The sequence below is a fragment of the Anomaloglossus baeobatrachus genome, chromosome 12, assembly GCF_048569485.1.
Source record: "Anomaloglossus baeobatrachus isolate aAnoBae1 chromosome 12, aAnoBae1.hap1, whole genome shotgun sequence".
Taxonomy (NCBI): Eukaryota; Metazoa; Chordata; class Amphibia; order Anura; family Aromobatidae; genus Anomaloglossus; species Anomaloglossus baeobatrachus.
This window is the reverse complement of record NC_134364.1, coordinates 38,151,568-38,173,769: the sequence shown is the minus strand read 5'-3', so window position 1 is coordinate 38,173,769 and position 22,202 is coordinate 38,151,568. Positions and strand designations below refer to the sequence as shown.

At 45.3% G+C, this 22,202-nt stretch overlaps 1 protein-coding gene across 1 annotated transcript in view; it reads left to right on the top strand.

The window, feature by feature from the left end:
- SYNJ2BP (synaptojanin 2 binding protein) overlaps nucleotides 1–22,202 on the top strand; it is a 36,944-nt gene that overhangs the window by 6,166 nt on the left and 8,576 nt on the right. Inside the window, exons 2-3 of the mRNA XM_075331098.1 lie at nucleotides 9,435–9,571; nucleotides 16,827–16,922. Coding sequence (XP_075187213.1) covers nucleotides 9,435–9,571; nucleotides 16,827–16,922 — 233 coding nt within the window. The remainder of the gene's footprint in view (nucleotides 1–9,434; nucleotides 9,572–16,826; nucleotides 16,923–22,202) is intronic.

Below are 22,202 nucleotides of genomic sequence, written 5' to 3'. Positions count from 1 at the left end.
AAACATTGACATTTTGGGTTCATGAGCAGGAAATACCTCAGTTTCCCATTGATACACTTGTGGTCAAGCCTCAAAGGAGGACAAACGAAAGCCTCAAAGGAGGACAAGGGAAAGCCTCAAAGGAGGACAAGGGAAAGCCTCAAAGGAGGACAAGGGAAAGCCTCAAAGGAGGACAAGGGAAAGCCTCAAAGGAGGACAAGGGAAAGCCTCAAAGGAGGACAAGGGAAAGCCTCAAAGGAGGACAAGGGAAAGCCTCAAAGGAGGACAAGGGAAAGCCTCAAAGGAGGACAAGGGAAAGCCTCAAAGGAGGACAAGGGAAAGCCTCAAAGGAGGACAAGGGAAAGCCTCAAAGGTGGACAAGGGAAAGCCTCAAAGGTGGACAAGGGAAAGCCTCAAAGGTGGACAAGGGAAAGCCTCAAAGGAGGACCAGGGAAAGCCTCAAAGGAGGACCAGGGAAAGCCTCAAAGGAGGACCAGGGATAGCCTCAAAGGTGGACAAGGGATAGCCTCAAAGGTGGACAAGGGATAGCCTCAAAGGTGGACAAGGGATAGCCTCAAAGGTGGACAAGGGATAGCCTCAAAGGTGGACAAGGGAAAGCCTCAAAGGTGGACAAGGGAAAGCCTCAAAGGTGGACAAAGAAAATAAAATTGTGATAAATTCCAAGCCCTGATTAGACAAGGATCTGCTGCTGTCAGTCAGGATTTGGCCCAGAGGCTGAGCTACAAGTTACCCTGCCATGCTGGATACAACTTAAAAAATAAGCGTCGTCACTATGAATATTTAGTCTTTACATAACTTACTGTAGGTTTCAATAAAAGTGTAAAAACGTCAAATGTATACCGTATTTTTCGTTTTATAAGACACACCAGATTGAGACGCACCCCAAAATTAGAGAAGGTAAAAAAAAAAAAAAAAAGGGGGGGTCCGTTTTATAATCCGGTGGTGTCTTACTGGGGAGGTGGGGTGGCAGCAGTGGTGGAGTGGGGTCACAGGAGGCAGGGGCGATGCTGGTGTACGGCGGTGCAGAGGGTGCCCCAGATGCTCACTATGGGCTGCGGCGCTGTGCTGGGGCAGCCGGCACTGCTGGGTTGGGGCAGCGGGCTCTGCTCGGTGTTGGTGCTCACTGCAGGTGGTGAGGCTGGGGCCATTCTGAAGATGTCAGCGGTGCAGGCTTCAAAGCAATGGTGGCTGGAGTTGGCGTGTGCGCAGATGAGAGCTGGAGCAGAGAGCTCCAACTGCACATGCGCCGACTCTGGGCACCATTATTTGATGCCCTTACAGCCAACATATTCAGAATGGCCCGTGCCTCGCTGCACAGAGCTTCTCCGCCCGCTGCACAGAACAGCGCTTCTCGCCACACAGAGCAGCGCCGCAGAGATCACCGCCCGCAGCACAGCATTGTGCTGCCCCCATGACCCGTCTCCACCACCCCCCGGTGAGCTACATTTGGATTTTAAGCTGCACTCCTCATATTCCTCAAACTTTTGGGAGGAAAAGTGCGTCTTATAATCCGAAAAATACGGTAATTGTATTTCCGGACTAAAAGATTTAAAAGCACTAAAGCGGCAGACTTCACAAAAAACAGAATTTGTGCCGGTCTTGAAAGTTTGTTCACCCAGTTTTTTTTAATGTGGATTTGCTGCAACAGCCACGTCAGGATGAGGTGTGAATATGCTCTGATGTCATCACTGCATATAAGAAAAGACCCATACGTCACCTTTTCCAGACTGTTTTCTATCGCCGTTACTAATCCAGGTTACATATTAAGCTAGTTTAACACTTACGTTGAACGGCATCCGTTGCATTGTGTTGTGTGATGGATGCAATGTATGCGTTGCATATAGTGGCACAACGGATCGTACAAAACAATGCTGTTTTTTTTTTATACAGTTTTACTGGCGGCAGACTATTGTAAACGATCAGCTGATAACCCAGCTGCCAGGTGATCAGCTGATCGCTCACAGCAGCCGGCCACCGGGTGATCAGCTGATCGTTTGGCCGCCGAGAATGTGTGCGGGGGGTGGAGCCGAGCGGGGCCATGGCGCTGAGGACGTCAGTGTCGGGGACTGCATGGTTGGGGACAGGTGTGTGTGTGTGTGTGTGTGTGCGCGCGCGCCTGTGCGTGTGTACATGCGGAGTGGAGTGCGGGAGGGGGTGGAGCTGAGCAGGGAAGTGTCGGGCTTCCTGCACACGTAGCCAGGGTAAATATCGGGTAACTAAGCAAAGCACTTTGCTTAGTATTCCGATGTGTACCCTGGTTACGTGTGCAGGGAGCCAGAGAGAGCATGCGCAGCGAAATCCTAAGGATTCCACTGCTCAAAAAACATTCCATGCTGCGTTCTGTCCGCCCGGCAGAAGCAACGCAGCGTCGGCCAGCAGAAGCAACGCAGGTCCATTAGTCTCAATCCGTCGTCCATACAAGTCTATGGGAAGCAGCGGAATCCGTTAACGGATTCCGCTGGTTTCCAAAACGGCGGATCGCGATTGAAGGAAAAACCGCAAGTGTGAAAATAGCTTTAGCTGTGATATGGGATGTAAGGTGATGGAGTTTGCAGAGCACTGTATCGCGGCTTATGTGCAGCTACCAGGTATACCTGTGATGTCAGTGGGTGCTCAGATATAAGGGTTTGTTCACATGCGGCATCTTTTTGGTCCTAAAAAACGCATCAAAAACATCAACCTCTTCAAAAACGCAGCCAAAAAAAGATGCGCAATCGAAATCTCATAGTTTGCTGGGAGAAGGAAATGCGTGCACTTTGGTGCATCTTTGTGACCTCAAAAATGCAGCAAAAGGATACAGTGTGTGAACTTGGCCTAAAGGTGGCACCTGGCAGACAGGCAAAAGTCACAATGTGCTGTGTTTTATCCCATAAACAGTTAACATTTGGAATTGGGCAGAAAGTGCTGACGCTTTGTTTCATCGTGAAGCCGAAATCTCATGTATCAGATCGCAGTCCATCACCAGCATTGTGTTAGGCCATGATTTCCATAATATACAAATCCTGCACCTGTCCTCACCACGCTCGCCTAACACCGTGCAGTGTCACAAGATGGCACATGTGTATACTGGATGATCCGTGGGACATCCTTACTGCTTCCATGTGTCGGCAGCTCGCGGTCACAGTTTCTCGCTAGTCTTTCCTTTCTTCTAACTGCTGACGGAAGCAATATGAAGAGCCGCGGGAACACAATGACCTCATTTCTCAAGGCTATGGATACTTGTCCTTTTCTCGGTGACCCCCTATTGTGATCTCTAGACAGAGTGGCGTACAGTATACTTTTTTAGGTGGGTGCTGATTGACGCTCCATCTCCTTTACAACATGGCACCCGCTGAACGTTGCGTCTGTTAGGCTCTATAGGACCATATAATCAAGGCTCCACCTCTTGGCTCTATGGTGCAAAGGCCTCGATCAGTTATTGAAAGCACTCTACAGAAAGGCGTTCGGGGTGATGCTGTTTTCTAACATTTAATGATTCTGGAAGTTACAACACTGTGCCGTTTGTGATGACAAGAAATGCCTTTATCCCTGGGGATGCATTCCCTTTTTCTGTCCTGAGCAGTTGTGATTTGCGCACGCTCCGTGTTCCCTTAAAGTCAATAGAGTCCATAAAAGAGTAAATCCAAAAACAATCCAGAAAGGAAAGAGACCGCACTCTCCACTGTGCCGAAACGTTCTTTTTTATTGGAACAGGTGCAGGGTAAAAGGCAGGAGAGGAGCTAGGTGCAGGCTCCTCACAAGGACGACGGCCGTTTCGCGTCTGATTACGCTTCGACTGGTCCAATAAAAGAGTCCATAAAAGCCTTCAGATGCTACTGAGCATGTGCAGTAAATTCTTATTATGCATGCTCATCCACGCCTTACAACCTCTGTGGCCTCCATAGACTTAATTAGAACCCATAGAAGTCTACGAAAGCTATGAATGTCTAAAACATAGCAGAACGCTAGTAATAAGTCACAACACGGACTTAGGGAAGATCCGGGCTGAGGTAAAAGACACGACAGGGGTTTTACCAAGGTAAGCAAGGGGTACATCGGGGCCACATTAACAACGGTGGTCCCTGATGCTAATGAGAGGGCAGATGGACACCTCCTAAACTTATCTGCCACTGTACCCTGCACGCCTAGCCAGTCCCTATACAGGTTCCCCACCTGTCGCCGAGCAGGAACCTGAAGCCATGAGAGACCCTGCAGTAAGCCCTGGCTAGTGAGCTGGCAGGTGAGGATCGCTAGTCCCACCACTGCAGTAGTACAACAGAAGCACAGGTTATATAAATGGACTGCAACTGGGTCCCAAACTGGAAACACCAGACTAGGAGTCAGAAGCTGCTGACGAGGAAAACTTACATTAACCCTTGCCACACCCAAAGAAAGAAAATACGTTTCAGATGACAATAAGAGACTCTAGTCCTGATCCTGTCACTAGTCTCAAAATACAAAAAGATGGTCGTGCCATAATGGAGAGTCAAGCATCTGTATGAGGATAGGAGAGAATATGACGATTTATGTTGTCTGCGTGCATGATACATGTGACTTGATCTGTATCGCATAGGTAGGGGGCGCACAAAAAAATGCGATAGAACCGGTAATTCAAGAATATTTTGATTTTTCTAACTTCTCTTTAGGATATGTCATTAATATTAGATTGGTGGGGGTCAGACCTCAGGCACCCCTGAGGAACCCCCCCAGCTAATTTCGGCTCCGGCGGCTGGATGTACATAGTGAATGGAACGGTGCAGCCAGATGTCGGACCCCCACCGATCTGATATCAATGGCTTATCCTAAGGATAGGACATGATCAACATAAGTCTGGCTGCCCAGCAAAAGCATAAGTGTATGTTCACATGTGCCATATAAATGTGACTGCAGCTTATATAAAGAAGCAAATCCTAGCAGGCAGAATTTTCACAGATTGACATATTAACGCCAGTGCATTTTCTGTAGCATAGCCATGTTCCCAAAGGCGGCCTCCGGAGGCCTGACCTTTATTAGTGTATGTGGAAACCGTGGGAGAAAATAGTTTTTGTGATCTCTGGGGGTTGTGTACAAATTTCTGCAATTTGGATGAAAGCATTCGGAAAGTGTGACCTGCTGGCTATAATATTATACAGCCATGGGCGAAAGTGTTGGCACCCTTGAAATTGTTCCAATAAAATGCAGTGTTTCTCCCCAAATATTATTGCAACTACACGTTTTGTTATGTTAAACACGTTTATTTCCTTTCTGTGTATTGGAACAAAACAAAATTGGCAAATTGGACAGAATTTCACAGAAAACCTTAAAATTGAGCTGGACTAAATTGTTTTCATCTTTCCAAAATTGTGGGTAAACAACTTTTTTTTTTGTGATTGTCACTCAAACTCACCCGTGGCAAGGTGTGGGCAATATGAAAATCACACCTGAAACCAGATAAAAAAAAAAAGGGAGAAGTTGACTCAATCTTAGCATTTGTGACTGTGTGTGCCACACTAAGCATGGAAAACAGAAAGAACAAGAGAACTGTTTAAAGGGAACCTTCACCAGAATTTTCGCTATGAAACTAAAAGACTCCCCTTCTGCAGCTCCTGGGCTGCATTCTATAAAGGTTCCTCTTGCTCCTGGCCCCCCTTTCATACCTAAATAACAACTTTATAAAATATTACCTTTTGCTATGGTAATGAGGTTTGTTGGCCCCGGGGGCGGGCGGTATTTCATCTGTTATCCCCCCTCCTGCCACTGTTCGCTGTCCCCCAGTGTTCATTTACATAGATAAGGCCGCCGCCCTCATCTTCCGCAGTGCTCCGGAGGTCTCGCGTATGCGCAGTGGCACTATCGCGGGACTGAGTACTATTTTCAAAACGCGAGCGCCGGTGATGTTGTTGCGCAGGCGTGAGATTATGAATGTGATATGAATGTCATCACCAGCGTCATCCAAGTACCCGTCCATAATCTCGTGCCCGCGCTCTGCCTCTACAGTTATGCGCTTGCGATGCCCATTGCTTATTTTTATCATGCCCGTTTACCTTTTTTTTTTTTTTTAAAACAGTGCTCAGTCTTGCGATACTGCCACTGCGCATGTGCGAGACCTCCTGGAGCACTGCGGGGGATGAGGGCGGCGGCCTCATCTATGTAAATGAACACTGGGGGACGGCGAACAGCGGCAGGAGGGAGGATAACAGACAAAATACAGCCCGCCCCCGGGGCCAGCAAACCTCATTACCATAGCAAAAGGTAATATTTTAGAAAGTTATTTAGGTCTGAAAGGGGGGCGAGAAGCAAGAGGAACCTTTCTAGAATGCAGCCCAGGAGCTGCAGAAGGGGAGTCTTTTAGTTTAATAGCGAAAATTCTGGTGACAGGTTCCCTTTAAGGATTTGAGAACCAAAATTGTTGAAAAATATCAACACTCTCAAGGTTACAAAGTCCATATCCAGAGATCTTTGATGTTCCTTTGTGCACGGTGCGCAACATCATCAGGAAGTTTACAACCCATGGCTCTGTAGCTAATTTCACTGGACGTGGACGGCAGAGAAAAATTGATGAAAGGTTGCAATGCAGGATAGTCCGGATGGTGCATAAGCAGCCCTAAACAAATTCTCAAGAAATTCAGGCTGTCCTGCAGGCTCAGAATGCATGTGTCAGCACCAACTATCTGTCCACATTTGAATGAAATTAAACTCTATGGGGGAGACCCAGGAGGATCCCACTGCTGACAGTCAGCAAAAAGCTAGACTGCAGCTTGCCAAAATCCTTCTGGGAAAGCGTCTTGTGGACAGATGAGACCAAGATAGAGCTGTTCGCTAAAGCAAATCATTCTACTGTTTACCGAAAACGGAATGAAGCCTATAAAGGAAAGAGCACAGCACCTACAGTCAAATATGGTGGCCAGAGATATTTTGGGGTTGTTTTGATGCCTCTGGCACTTGATGCCTTGACTGTGTGCAAAGCGTCAGGAAATCTGAAGATTACCAAAGGATTTTGGATTGCAGATTAGTGGGAGAAAGTTGAGTTTGGGTCATAGGTCATGGGATTTCCAGTAGGACAATAACCCCAAACATACTACAAGAAGCCCCCAGAAATGGCTGGAAACAAAGCACTGGAGAGTTCAGAAGTGGCAGCAATGAGTCCAGATCTAAATCCGATTGACACCTGTGGAGAGATCATAAAATTGCTGCTGGGAGAAGACGTCTTCACATATGAGAGACCTGGAGCAGTTTATAAAGAAGAGTCTGAAATTCCAGGTGAGAGGAGGAAGAAGCTTGTGGACGCTTATAGGAAGGGATTGATTTCAGTTATTTATTCTAAAGAGTGTGCAACTAAAGATTAAGTTGAGGGGGACAACAATTTTGTCCGGCCCATTTTTGGGGCTTGTGTGACACTTATGTCTATTTGCCTTTTTTACCTTTTTGGTTTTTTGTTTTTTTTTGTTGTTGTTCCAATATACACCGTAAATGTGTATAATAAAACGTGTAATTGCAATTATTTTCTGTGCGAAATACTTTCATGGGTGCCAACACTTTTGGCCATCACTGTGTATGTACATTCCTTAAATTAGACATTTCTACAGCAAAAATGATAACCTGTGGAATTATGAATAGAGATTTCACAGGATGTGATGATGAAAAAAATGGAAACCACATTGTCAAAACCTCTGTGTAGCACAAGCAACATGCAACCTGGCATTATCAAGTTGGAAAACGGGACATTTTGGAGAAATATCCTTACCACTGACTCCACCAGCAAATTAATGTAATGCCCAGCTGTTAAAGGGATTGATTTCCCCAAACCGGTGTCACCGCCGGCTCCTGGAAATCTTGCGTATGTGCGCAGCTTTGTTCACTCACATTAGGCCACATTTGAAGCAGGGTGTATGTGTCCCTCAGTGAGGCGAACTGCGCGTGATCGGAAGAACAACTTCTGCACTTTGGATCATCCTATTTAAACAGGAGAACCAAGAGTTTGTTGGTCATTATCCCCATGCCCATGATTAAGCAAAACGCGCGTCGGGGTCTTGAGCTGTCCTTTTTTGGGCTGGCACCTGCACTTTGGGTATGTTCATTTATCTTTGCATCATTGTCTATGGTGATGCCTGATGGTATGTATTGTGCACTGTTGCATCTGATAGTGATATACTATAAGGCGTTCTCCGATAGACTTTGCAGCTCTCAGTATTAAGTTTTTCTACCCACTACCTTTTGTGTGTTTTTTATTGGTGTTTTTTGCACATAACTATGTTTTGTCATATGTTTTGAATGTGTCTTTGTATTTAATAAAATTTATTTAATAATGACCAACAAACCTCTGGTTCTCGTGTTGAATTGTTACTTATGGAGTGGTTCTTTAGCTGTGCTGGTTTCAGCCGACATTATCTCCCGGTACTAATATTCTGATATATGGTGTATAATACTTCGGATCATACGTAGTGCGCCTCTGTGAAGCCAGGATGTGTACACCCGACTTCAGAAGAGGCTCAATGTGAGTGAACACAGCTGTGCTCAAGATTTCCAGGGGCTGGTGGTAATGGTGATTATGGTATTGGGTACCATAATATACGGTAGCCGGACCCCTCTAGACTTCATTCCAGGTACACTAACAGCTCAGCGTTACATTGGTGGACCCGTAGAAGCCTAATTACAGGCGAAACGGCCATCGTCCTCAGTGAGGGGCCGGTATCCAGGTCTCCTCCCGCCGCTGTTTTAATCCTGCACTAAGCTTGAATAAAGAATATCCGGTATAGCAGCTGTTTTGCGGTCATTTTCGTCTCACCCTGATGATTACATTATTTGGTGGTGGAACGCGTAATATGACCATTTATCCAAAGTATCCAAGGTACTGTTTTTCAACACTTTGCAGGCTGCATGTTGCTCATGATACTGTGAGCAGTCTGTGTGGCCTGCAGTGTCTCTGGACTTGTCTCCAATGGGGTGGCATTGGTTGGGAATCGCAGAATGAGCTGCCAGCAGAGGATCTTGATTTGTCATTCAGTGCGACAGAACATTCTATAGATAACCATTATCTTCAGCGTGGCATGTAATGGTGTGTATGTGCAGGGATTTCTGCACGCGTTGCCCATACTCAATACTGCATACATTCCGATTAGCGATGGGCGAGAGCGCTCGCCACAGTTCATTACTCGATCGAGCCTCGAGCATGAGAGTCTAAAAATGCTTGAGTTTCCCACTGACTTACGTTATGCTCGGTACTCAAGTCGTGTTGGTGCAACATGGAGGGAAAAATGGGCAAGCAAGAAGGATTTGATGGCCAAATTGTGATGGCTGGGTCCGAAAATCTCCAAAACGGAGCATCTTCAAGTATCTGAAGGCTGGATCACCAGTGAACCAGGAATGAGGACGTGCGCCCAAGGTTCATTGATGCATAGGCTGGTCGAAAGACTCAACTCTAGCACAAATTGTTGTTATATGCAGCCTGCTCATTTTGGTTTCTTTTCTCTCCGTAGGTTTGGGGTTTAATATTGTAGGTGGCACAGACCAACAATATGTCTCGCATGACAGCAGCATCTATGTCAGCAGCATCAAGGAGGGTGGTGCTGCCGCGGTCGATGGCCGGCTGCAGGAGGGAGACCGGATTCTGGAGGTGAGGCGCCTGAACGGTTTATACTTACTTAAGCAAGTGTATTCTCATGAAAAAGGCCTTGGCCCGGATACGTTCCCCCTCCACCGGCCCCCCACATACCACAATATGGATGAATGCATTTGTATCACCTAGGTGTGCACTACAGGCAAGAATGTACATGGGTCTCATAAGAGATGTGTGTGGCTCATTCACTTAGCAAACGAATATCTCCCGCCATGGAAACTCTGTCCATTTTTTTTTTTTTTTCTTTTTAAACCGTGGAGGGTGCGGATTGCAAATTGTATTGTTAGTAATAATAAATATCTTTTTTTTATATATATATATATATAGATATAGATATAGAGATTATATATATATATATATATATATATATATATATATATATATTATATATACACACACCGTATTTTTCGCTTTATAAGGCACACCTGATTATAAGACGCACCCCCAAATTTGGTGAAGGAAAAGAGAATTTTTTTTAATGTTAAATAGGGTCCATCTTATAATGCCAGTGTCCGTCTAACAAATCATATAGGGTATATGTCCATCATAGCCCCCCATCCTAAAATTAGCCCCCCTTAATCTGGATATGGCCCCCTTATATTGAATATAGCCCCCTTGTGCTGGGACACGTCCCCCTGTGCTGCCCATGGCCCCTATAGATGGCACACCTCCCCTGTGTTTGATATGGCCCCCATGTGTGCTGCCCATGGCCACTATAGATGGCACATCTCCCCTGTGTTAAGCTGGGTTCACACATAGCGACAACGACATCGCTGTTACGTCACCATTTTCTGTGACGTAGCAGCGACCTTGTAAGTCGCTGTTATGATCGCTGCTTAGCTGTCAAACACAGCGACGCAGCAGCGATCATAACGTCGCTACATGTGCAGAGAGCAGGGAGCCGCGCACACTGCTTAGCGCTGGCTCCTTGCTCTCCTAGCTACAGTACACATCGGGTTAATTAACCCGATGTGTACTGCAGCTACATGTCACAGTGCAGAGAGCAGGGAGCCGCGCACACTGCTTAGCGCTGGCTCCTTGCTCTCCTAGCTACAGTACACATCGGGTTAATTAACCCGATGTGTACTGCAGCTACATGTCACAGTGCAGAGAGCAGGGAGCCGCGCACACTGCTTAGCGCTGGCTCCTTGCTCTCCTAGCTACAGTATACATCGGGTTAATTACCTGATGTGTACTGCAGCTACATGTGCAGAGAGCAGGGAGCCGGCACTGGCAGCGTGAGAGCGGCGGAGGCTGGTAACGAAGGTAAATATCGGGTAACCAGGGAAAGGTCTTCCCTTGGTTACCTGATGTTTACAGTGGTTACAGCTTTCCGCAGCTGCCAGACGCCGGCTCCTGCTCCCTGCTCGCTTCATTTCGTCGCTCTCTCGCTGTCACACACAGCGATGTGTGCTTCACAGCGGGAGAGCGACGATGAAAAAATGAAGCAGGACATTCAGCAACGAGCAACGACCTCACAGCAGGGTCCAGCTCGTTGCTGGATGTCACACACAGCGACAGCGACGGGACGTCGCTGCAAGGTCACAGAAAATGGTGACGTAGCAGCGACGTCGTTGTCGTCGCGGTGTGTGACACCACCTTTAGATATGCCCCCATGCTGCTGCCCATAATAAAATAAAACACTCTTTCCTTATCTTCTCAGCGCTGTCCCTCCTCGTGTCTCCCTCCTCGCAGTTGAGCTCCGGCTTCCTTACTTCCTGGTTCTTGCTGTCGGTCATGTGATCGGCACGGCAGAGTGATATCATCTCTGCGTGCCTTATCACACACAGCAGCAGCAGGAGACCGGAGATCAGCGCTGGAGGAGGTGAGTAAAGCTTTTTTTATTTTACTATGGGCAGCAGCATGGGGGCCATATCTAACACAGGGGGATCATGTGCGATCAAAGGGAGCACAGGCAGATATAATATGCCCCGCTGCCCCAGCCCCTCAGCGCGTGATGCAGTTTCAGCACCACGCTGATGTGGACAGCGGCTGTGCATATTATATGAGCGTGAGCAGGAGATTAAGGCTATGTGCGCACACTGCGTCTTTTTGATGCTGCGTTTTTGTGCGTTTTTGGCCGCTAAAAACGCACCTGCGTCGAAAACGCGGCAAGAAACGCATGCGTTTTTGCCGCGATTTGGTGCGTTTTTGGCTGCGTTTTGCTGCGTTTTTTATCAGTGAACAAAAAAAAAAAAGGTCTGATGTCATTTCCTTCTGCAATGTGTTCTTCATTCTCCACTAGTGTATGCAGAAGAGCAGACAGCTGCAGAACTACAAGGCTCAGCATGCTCCATCCAGGACTGAATGCTTGAGGGAGAGTCAGGGGGAGCAGACCTACAAGGCTCAGCATCCTCCATCCAATAGTGTATGCAGGAGAGCAGACAGCAGCTGTCGAACTACAAGGCTCAGCATCCTCCTTCCAGGACTGTATGCAGGATTTCTTTGCCCCCCCAAACAAAAAAAATGACGTGGGCTTCGCCATATTTTTGTATGCTAGCCGGGTACAGCAGGCAGGTACGGGCTGCCCCCAACCCCCAGCTGCCTATTTGTACCCGGCTGGGAACCAAAAATATAGGGAAGCCCTTTTTTTTTAAATTATTTCATGAATTTCATGAAATAATTTAAAAAAAAAAATGACGTGAGCTTCGCCCAATTTTTGAGTCCAGCCGGGTACAACTAGGCAGCTGGGGATTGGAATCCACAGTGCAGGGTGCCCATTCTTTCTGGGCACCCCCGCTGTGAATTGCAGTCCCGCAGCCACCCCAGAAAATGGCGCTTTCATAGAAGCGCCATCTTCTGGCGCTGTATCCAGCTCTTCCAGCTGCCCTGATGCCGGGTGGCTAGCTAGGTAATAATGGAGTTAGGGCTAGCTGTATATTATCAGCTAGCCCTAAGCCCGAAATTCATGGTGTCATGCCAATATTAGACATGGCCACCATGAATTTCTAGTAAAGATAAAAAAAAAACACAACACAGAAAAATATTTTTATTAGAAATAAAACACAACACAATTAGTGACTCCATCTTTATTGAAATAAAGAACCCCCCCTCCGCAGTAATCCTGGGTCAGGGTCCCGTGCCGTCCAATCCGGATCCAATATCATCTGATCGGTTTGCTGGAAGGCAAAGCGATCAGATGATGTGTCAGGATCAAGTGCCTGAATCCCATCACACATCAGCTGATTGTATAAAAGCCGATTATACAATCAGCTGATGCATCGGTGAAAAAAAAAAAAAAAATTACTCACTTATGTCCTGATTACTGGCAGCTCCTGCAGCGATGGGACGGGAGTCTGATCCCGTCCGATCGCTGCAGCAGCTGCCGGTAATCAGGAAAGAAGTCTCCTGACGCATCCGCTGATGCCGGGCGCCCGCGTCACCGCGATACTTACGATCACCTGATGCATCAGGTGACTGCATCAGGTGATCCATCGCCAGGTCCTGCATCCATCGGAGGTTTCCCGGCCGTCTGCACACAGCCGGAGCGGCGATACCGTGAGAGGAGATGGGAGCGGGCATGGCACCGGGACCCTGCAGACAGGTGAGTATAACTTTTTTTTTTTTCTACTGTTAACTTTTGTTTTCGCAGCTGCTTCCACCTCCTGCCTGTACATGGCGCCGCACGGCAGCTGACAAGCACAGGACGGGAGGTGGAAGCGGTGGTGACGGTACCGGGAGGATTCACGCTTCTGTATATACTGACAGAAGGAATCCTCTTCCTGTACACGTCACTTTACTACCCACCTCCTGCGTTTATAGCTTCGTTTTTGGTGTTAGAAACGCACCAAAACGCACCAAAACGCAGCTATTTGCGTTTCTCATTGCGTCTTTCAACATCCCATTGAACTCAATGGATGAAAAGCGCAGTGAAAAACGCGGGAATAATTGACATGCTGCGTTTTTGTGGCAGCACAAAAACGCAGCTGAAAAAAACAGATGTGTGCGGACAGCAAAAATGAAAACTCATAGACTTTGCTGGGGAAGCAAAGTCATGCAGTTTTCTGAGCAAAAACGCACCCGAAAAACACGCAAAACGCACTGTGCGCACATAGCCTAACGCTGCCGCCCGCAGCTGTCACCTGCCCCCAGCACCGCTCCTGAGCGGACCCTGCAGTGTGTGTGTGTGGTGTGTGTGTGTATATATATGTATGTATGTATATATATATATATATATATATATATATATATATATATATATATATATATATATATATATATATATATATATATATATATATATATATATATATATATATATATATATATATATATATATATTATTTTCACATTATATATATATATAATATACTAATAGTGTGTATGTATATATATATATATATATATATATATATATATATATATATATATATATATATATATATATATATATATATATTAGTGTGTGTATATATATATATATACACTAATATATATATATATATATATATATATATATATATATATATATATATATATATATATATATATATATATATATATATATATACTAATATATATATATATTAGTGTGTATATATATATATATATATTAGTGTGTATATGTGTATATATATATATATATTAGTGTGTGTGTGTATGTATGTATATATATATATATATATATATATATATATATATATATATATATATATATATATATATATATATATATATATATATAATTAGTGTATATATATATATATATAATTAGTGTGTATATATATATATATTAGTGTGTATATATATATATATATACTAATATATATATATATATATATATATATATATACTAATATATATATAATATATATATATATATATATATATATATACTAATATATATATATATATATATATATATATATATATATATATAATGTGTATATGTGTGTGTATGTATGTGTGTGTATGTATATATGTATATAATATATGTATGTGTGTGTGTGTATATACATACATACACACACATACATATACATACATACATACATACATACATACATACATACATACATACATACATACATACATACATACATACACACACACACACACACACACACACACACACACACACACACACACACACACACACACACACACACACACACACACACACACATAGATAGATATATATAGATATATATCTATCTATATGTGTGTGTATATATATATATATAATATACCCCCCCGCACCCCCTAATTATTTTTTTTATTTTGGTTTCTTGCTCAGGTCCAAGACTTTAGCATAAAATCAAAATGCTCTTTTTTATTTTTTTTTTATTATTTTTAACCTTTTAGTGCAAAAAGTCACATGTTCAGCTAAAATGTTGCAAAAATTTGCTGGCGTTTATGGGGATTGGAGTATATGTTTGTAAGATGCTTTGCAACTTTTTTTTTTTAAAAAAAAAAAAGTTGCAATTGATGAATCGGTCAATAATATCTGAAAAGACACAAATCAAAAGGAGAATAAAACGCAAATTAAAAACCTCAAAACCTAAAAAGGAAAAGATTGCTAATGCAATAATGAATCTGGTCTAAAAAATGCTGCTGGGCTTCTCTACTGTACAGTAGATATTCAAATCCTGTTTGGATGATTTTCAAGGTTCTAAGTTGAACTACTTTTCTTAAAGGGAATCTGTCAGCAGCATGACATAGGGTTAGAGAAGTGTGTGTAGCGCCGATGTCCCTGAAGTGACATACTTACTCACCACCCAGCCGGGTTGCGTTCTTCCCTGATACCTCTGGCCGTCTAAGAATGCTGCTGCCTTTTTCCCTTTTTGTGGCCTGTGCAAGCAGCCCAGGAGTCCCGGAAGTGTGTTTTAGGGCGCATGCGCACACAGCAGGCTTCCTCTTAAAGGGCTGGTGCTTTGCCTATAGCTGAGAGGCACTATGTATTTAAGGCACCCTCCTATTAGGGGAGGTGCCTGCACAACGTGTTCAGTTACCAGTATACCAATCTGCTAGCTAGTTGTTAGGTGTCCGTGCTCCTGTCCCATTACACCTGTACCTGCCTTACCATACCTATCTGTCCCTGCCATATCCACCATTCCTGTCCATATCCCCTCTCCACCTTGCATCAGTCATCCCATTTGTACCCGACTGTGTCACCTGCCCTGGGAGTCAGCTTCCACAGTCCCGGTCACTGCTCTGGGAGTTGTACCTGGTGTCCGCCTCGCATAGGGCACTTAGTTACACCCCTCCCACTAAAGGGTAAGCCTGAGTCCCCCTTGTGGTCCAGTGAGTCCACTAACCCCACTCGTCGCCCCTAAACCGGTCACGAGCTAATGCAATGTATCACTTAATTTACTGGGTGCAGCAGTCATGATCAAATCAGTTTTCTCTGCTGCAAATCTAGCAGAGCTGGGAATGCTGAGCTCTGTGTAGCCCTATCCACACCATTGATCAGCAGCTTTCTATAAATATACAATGTATACAGAAAACTGCCAATTGGTGGTGGAGTTGGGGTTGGACTATGAAGCATGAGACACCTAGTCCTGTAGTGATAATCTTCTGCTTATAAAACATTGATTTTATTGAAACAGCAATAATCGGGGTCTTTGCCCCTATATCAAGGTGCTCTCACATTACATAGCAGAAACCTGCTGACATATTCCATTTACATTTTTGCCACAATGTAAGCAATATACATTGCTGTCCTAACTTAATTTAATAATTATTTTTTTTTTTAGGATTTTTAACATTGAGTTTAGCTACATGTGCAGATTGATGTGGCCTTTCATGTAAAGGCTGAAGACACTCATGAAAAATATCAAAGACGTCAGGAACCCCTTTTTATTCCCCGTCTCGGCAATATCCTCACTGACTCCCCCTAATCATTCATGTTTTTTTTCTAATGGGGATAGAGGATATTTGCCACTGGCAGACTTTTTGGGCAAGAGTTTATATTTCACAGGAACAAGAAGGATTAGACATGTTGACGACAAAACATGCCCCATCCTTAGTTGGAAAACCCAAATACACATTAGGTTAATACTAAAAATCTCCAATAATGAATGTCTGTCAGTAAAGATGTGACGAGGCTTTCATTAATTTGGAACACAATTTCAGCGTACTTATATATCTCTGAATCCCCTGACTAAGCCACAGTGTCATTTCCCCCTTTGCTATTCGCCTAAAGACACTTATCAATAAGGACCTTACAAGGTGGTTACATTTTGGTATGGACGATTGTCTTAAACAGTACATTTTGCATAATTACTTTTCCTTTTTATCCCTCTCTGCTCAGGTAAATGGTATTAAACTCGAAAATCTCTTGCACAAGACGGCTGTGGACCTCTTCAGGAGCTCGAGTGACCCTGTGGTGCTAAAAGTCCAACACCAGGTCTGTGACCCTTACTGCTCCACGTCATGGTCTTCACGTGATCTATGTAGATATGGGTTGTGCAGCTCTGGACATAAATTGGAGAAAAGACACTTTATATGCCCACAAAGTCCAGGAATTGGGGGTCTGTAGTGTCCTGGGCTGTGACATCTGAGTATGGTCACTGGTTAGGGCAATAGTGATGGGTATGGCATCTCCAGCCGGACGCAGTGGCCAGATTGAATCATGGCCCTGGGGTAGTTTTAGATAAAGTTGCCTTACTTGAGTTGGCTGTAAGACACCATTATTCTGTATTTGTAAACTTTGTACAACTACCGTATTTTTCGGCTTATAAGACGCACCCCAATTTTAGAGGGGGAAAAAGAGAGAGAAAAAAAAAGAGAGGGTCTGTCTTATAATCCGGAGGGGGGGGGCGACAGCGGTGGTGAAGCGCAGTCACGGGAGGCGGGGGTGGAGGAGCGGGGTCACGGGAGGCGGGGGTGGAGGAGCGGGGTCACGGGAGGCGGGGGTGGAGGAGCGGGGTCACGGGAGGCGGGGGTGGAGGAGCGGGGTCACGGGAGGCGGGGGTGGAGGAGCGGGGTCACGGGAGGCGGGGGGTGGAGGAGCGGGGTCACGGGAGGCGGGGGTGGAGGAGCGGGGTCACGGGAGGCGGGGGTGGAGGAGCGGGGTCACAGCGGTGGGGGAGCAGGGTCACAGGAGGCAGGGGTGGGGATGGAGCAGGGCGTTGCTGCAGGAGGTGCAGAGGGTTCCAAGATGCTGTCCCAAAAACTGTCGGCAGTTGTGCTGGGGTTTCAAATAAATAGCGCCCACAGTCGGCGCGTTGCCAGATTGAGCTATCGGCTCATTGACAAGCCTAGATCTCATCTGCGCATGCGCCACCTCCAGGTGCCATTTTCCTTAAAGAAAAAACAAAAAGCCAGCACTAAATGTGCACTTCAGCACTAAAAATTCCAAACTGTACTTATTATAAAAATTTTGAGATTTTTGGCAAAAAATTGCAATTTCTTGAGCTGCCTCGCCACGTCACGGCAAATCTCATTTGGGGCAGTCATAGCCTAAAATATTTTTATAAAATGTGCCATACGGCCTCACATATGAATAGTAGAACTGCTCTTAGCAGCACTCACCTGGTCTATTTCAATCCCGTACCCATGACTGAGTCATGGCTGTGGGCGGGACAGGTCCAAGCAAATGCTGCATGAAATAAATAGCCTGTGGACAGTCACCAACCACCAAAATCCCCCACCATGCTATGCACCCCAATTTGAGATGTATTCCACCAGTCTAGATTTTGGCAGTTGGTGACTGTTCACATTCAGTGGTGGCTAAAGGACAGTGCAAGGCTGTATGTCTGGAAGAGGGACTAGTAGAACACCGCATACCCACTGTTCTCACCTCAGGCCCCGTAGCTGGCGTGGACTGCCTTTATGCTAAGTGCCACTGACTCACATCAGCTCCTCTTCCCAGGTCTGGATTTAACCTGCTGACCACCAGTTTTGTACCCCTGGTTTATTATCTAAAACTGCCACAAGTGAATCCAGCTTTAAAAAACAAACAAAAAAGACCGTGCAAATCCACAACACTATACGTGGTCTTAAAAACTGGATTTCATCTGCTTTGTTTTAAATAAGATTTTTAAAAACCTCACGGTAAATATGGGGGTTATCTAATATTTTTCATTGAGGCTATGTATTTCTCCCTGTATGAATTGCCCAATCATAAGCAGGCAGCAACACAGCAAAAAAAATAACACACCCCAACTATAATCGGGATACAGCCCTGATCTCCAGGTCTAACCTCCTGCATGATTAGAAAGTGCAGCTGAGTTTAGCTGTGTGATATTACAAACCCTTCTCTCACCTCTCTTCCTCTCATAGTGCTGTACCACCACACTGCATGTCTGGAGCTGTGTCACTATTCACACGTCTGTTGTGCTAAAAAGTTACTTTAACACTAGAAGTCCCAGAGAGGGGTCATTTAACATTTCTACCTTTTGGAATCCATGGAGCTCGAAATTTCTGGGACTGTGTTAAGCACAGTATACACAAGTGTGACTAGTGACACAGCTCCAGACAGTGTGAGGGGAGAGGCGGTACAGCAGAGATGACAGAGCCATGAAAAGAGCTGATAGAAGGGTTTGTAATGTGCCACTGCTAAACTCGGCCATGCTGCCCCTCTCCCCCACACAGACCTTATTCTGAAAGGTGTTAGTTATCTGTGCTCTAATCTTCCAACCCTTAATAATGCACAAGGTTAGGCCAGAAAATCAGAGCTGCATCCTTACATCTCAGAAAATAACAAACCTAAGCTATTGAGGGGTGTGTTCTTTTTCTGCTCTGTTGCTGCCTGCTTATGATTGGTCAGTATCATACAGGGAGAAGAAGTCCACGCCCCCAGTGGAAAAAAAAACATGTAACTTCTGTTAAGTCCCAGTGGGTGTTAACTCATTAAATGCGAAATGCTTTGATTGGTAATATATCCGCATCAGAGAGAAAAAAATAAAAAACATTCTCCAAGCCCTGCACCAAGTATCTGCAGCTGCTGTCTGTTTTCTGCAGATACTTAATGCAGTGGGGAAAAAATGCTGCTGATGTCTTTGCAAAAATGTTGTAGCTTTGCCTGCATGCCGATGTGGAGGTGAGTGGTGCTGGAGGACCCGTTTAATACAAGGAGAAATTGTATGTGTCTAGTTCTTTACTCCACTCATAGTCATGATTGAAAAACAAAGGATGTACGCTTGGTATAAATATGTAGCCATATAGAGGTAGCCCTTAAAGGGAATCTGTCACCAGGTTTTTGCTCCCCCATCTGAGAGCAGCATAATGTAGAGACAGAGACCCTGATTCCTTCAATGTGTCACTTACTGAGCTGTTTGCCGTCATTTTGATAAAAACACTGTTTTCTCTGCTGCAGGTTTAGCAGTTATACAGAGCTCATGAATATGCTGGACTACCTGCAGCACGTCAAGTAGTCCTGTAATGATAATCTACTGCTGATTAAGCAGTGATTTTATCAAAACTACACTAGGCAGCCCAGTAAGGCACCGCTTACATCAGCGGTATTTTGCTGGATCCGGCACAAATGCGTTTCAGTTCCATTAATTTCCAATAGAATCGCGGCAAGATGCGGTCACATGCGGACCGACTTTCCGGCAAAATACCGCTGATGTGAGCGGCGCCTAAGTGACACATTGCTGGAATAGGGGCCTCTGTCCCTACGATATGCTGCTCTCAGATTAGGTGGCAAAAACCTGGCGACAGATTCCCTTTAAATGTAGGTATCTACCATTTATGAGTCTGGAAGGGCTGGTGACAACCACTGTGTGGTCTCTATTGTCATTTTCTCATTGATTTGGATGAGGGAAAAAACCCAGAGTACCTAATTTTACATGTAAGCGCCTATAATAAGTACATAGTGACTGGTGTTACTCCAGAATAACTTCTGCACACTCATGATTTTTAGTTGTAGCCATAGAAACAGATTTGATCTGGGTTTATCCATTAAAGATGGATGGCAGCAGATGTGTTCTACCTCCCGTGTCGGCCATTGTTCTCGGCAGACAAATGCGAGCTGTCAGGACTCATTCTTTACCCTGTTCTTGCCTCGTGAATTCCCCCAACAGCTGAGCAGGACGCCTGTTCCCTTATAACCCCGGCGGAGGCGCTCGGCTGCAGGATCTGCACAGACAGATCTATAGAAGCCGCTAACCGGGATGTAAATGAGTCGGTATAAGATGCAGCAGATGAACTCGGAGAAACTGCCGGTTTGCTCTGTAATAATGGTGGTCAGCGCCACGCCTCGCATGGGATCGCAAGCGCGACTCCACAACAGGGTCTCACCATGAAGGATCACATGGATCCCCGCTGATCTGTATAGGATATGCTACCACCTAACGGTATAAGAGTTCACATGTCCAGTAATCATCCATTAAAACGGATCCATTGATAAAAAAAAAAAGTTGTGGAAAAACAACTTTTTTGTCCGTTTTGAAAATATCGATTTTTTTTTTTTTTTTTTTTTTTTTTTTTTTTTTTTTTTTTGCACGATCGTTTTTTTTAACATGGGAGTCAATGGAAAATGGTTCTGGCAACTGATAGTCATTTACCATGTTTTTCCAAAAATAAGTCACTGTCTTATACTTTTTTTTGCCTCAAACAGTGCTAGGGCTTATTCTTGGAAACACAGTTAGGTGTACCGTATTTTTCGGACTATAAGACGCACCCTGATGTTAGAGGAGGAAAATAAAATTTTAAGCAAAAAATGTGGTCATGACACACTGTTATGGGGTGAGGATCTGCTGCTGATACTGTTATGGGGGTAATGTCCCCAAATTCTCTGCTAGGGTACCCAATCCTGGTATATGCCCTCATCTTGCTATATACCCCCATCCTGGAATATGCCCTCATACTGCCATCCTGCTATATGGCCCCCATCCTGCTATATGGCCCCCATCCTGCTATATGGCCCCCATCCTGCTATATGGCCCCCATCCTGCTATATGGCCTCCATCCTGCTATATGGCCCCCATCCTGCTATATGGCCCCCATCCTGCTATATGGCCCCCATCCTGCTATATGGCCCCCATCCTGCTATATGGCCCCCATCCTGCTATATGGCCCCCATCCTGCTATATGGCCCCCATCCTGCTATATGGCCCCCATCCTGCTATATGGCCCCATCCTGCTATATGGCCCCCATCCTGCTATATGGCCCCCATCCTGCTATATGGCCCCCATCCTGCTATATGGCCCCCATCCTGCTATATGGCCCCCATCCTGCTATATGGCCCCCATCCTGCTATATGGCCCCCATCCTGCTATATGGCCCCCATCCTGCTATATGGCCCCCATCCTGCTATATGGCCCCCATCCTGCTATATGGCCCCCATCCTGCTATATGGCCCCCATCCTGCTATATGGCCCCATCCTGCTATATACTGCCATCCTGCTATATGGCCCCATCCTGCTATATACCCTCATCCTGCTATATGGCATGTATCCTGAATCCCACAAAAAATAATAAACGTTTATACTCACCTTTCCTTGCTCAATGCAGCATCGCTCCTCCCCCATCTGTGGCGGCAGCAGTGCCGCTGATCTGTGTGGAGCCGTCACCGGTCACTTCCCTGCAGCATCGCGATCTCCTCCAGTCTGCCGGTCAGCTGACTTGCGTGGAGACTGGCTGCACGCACAGTGATGACGTCATCGCTGTGCTCACCGCTGTCTACACAGATCAGCTGACCGGCAGACTGGAGGAGATCGCGATGCTGCACAGAAGTGG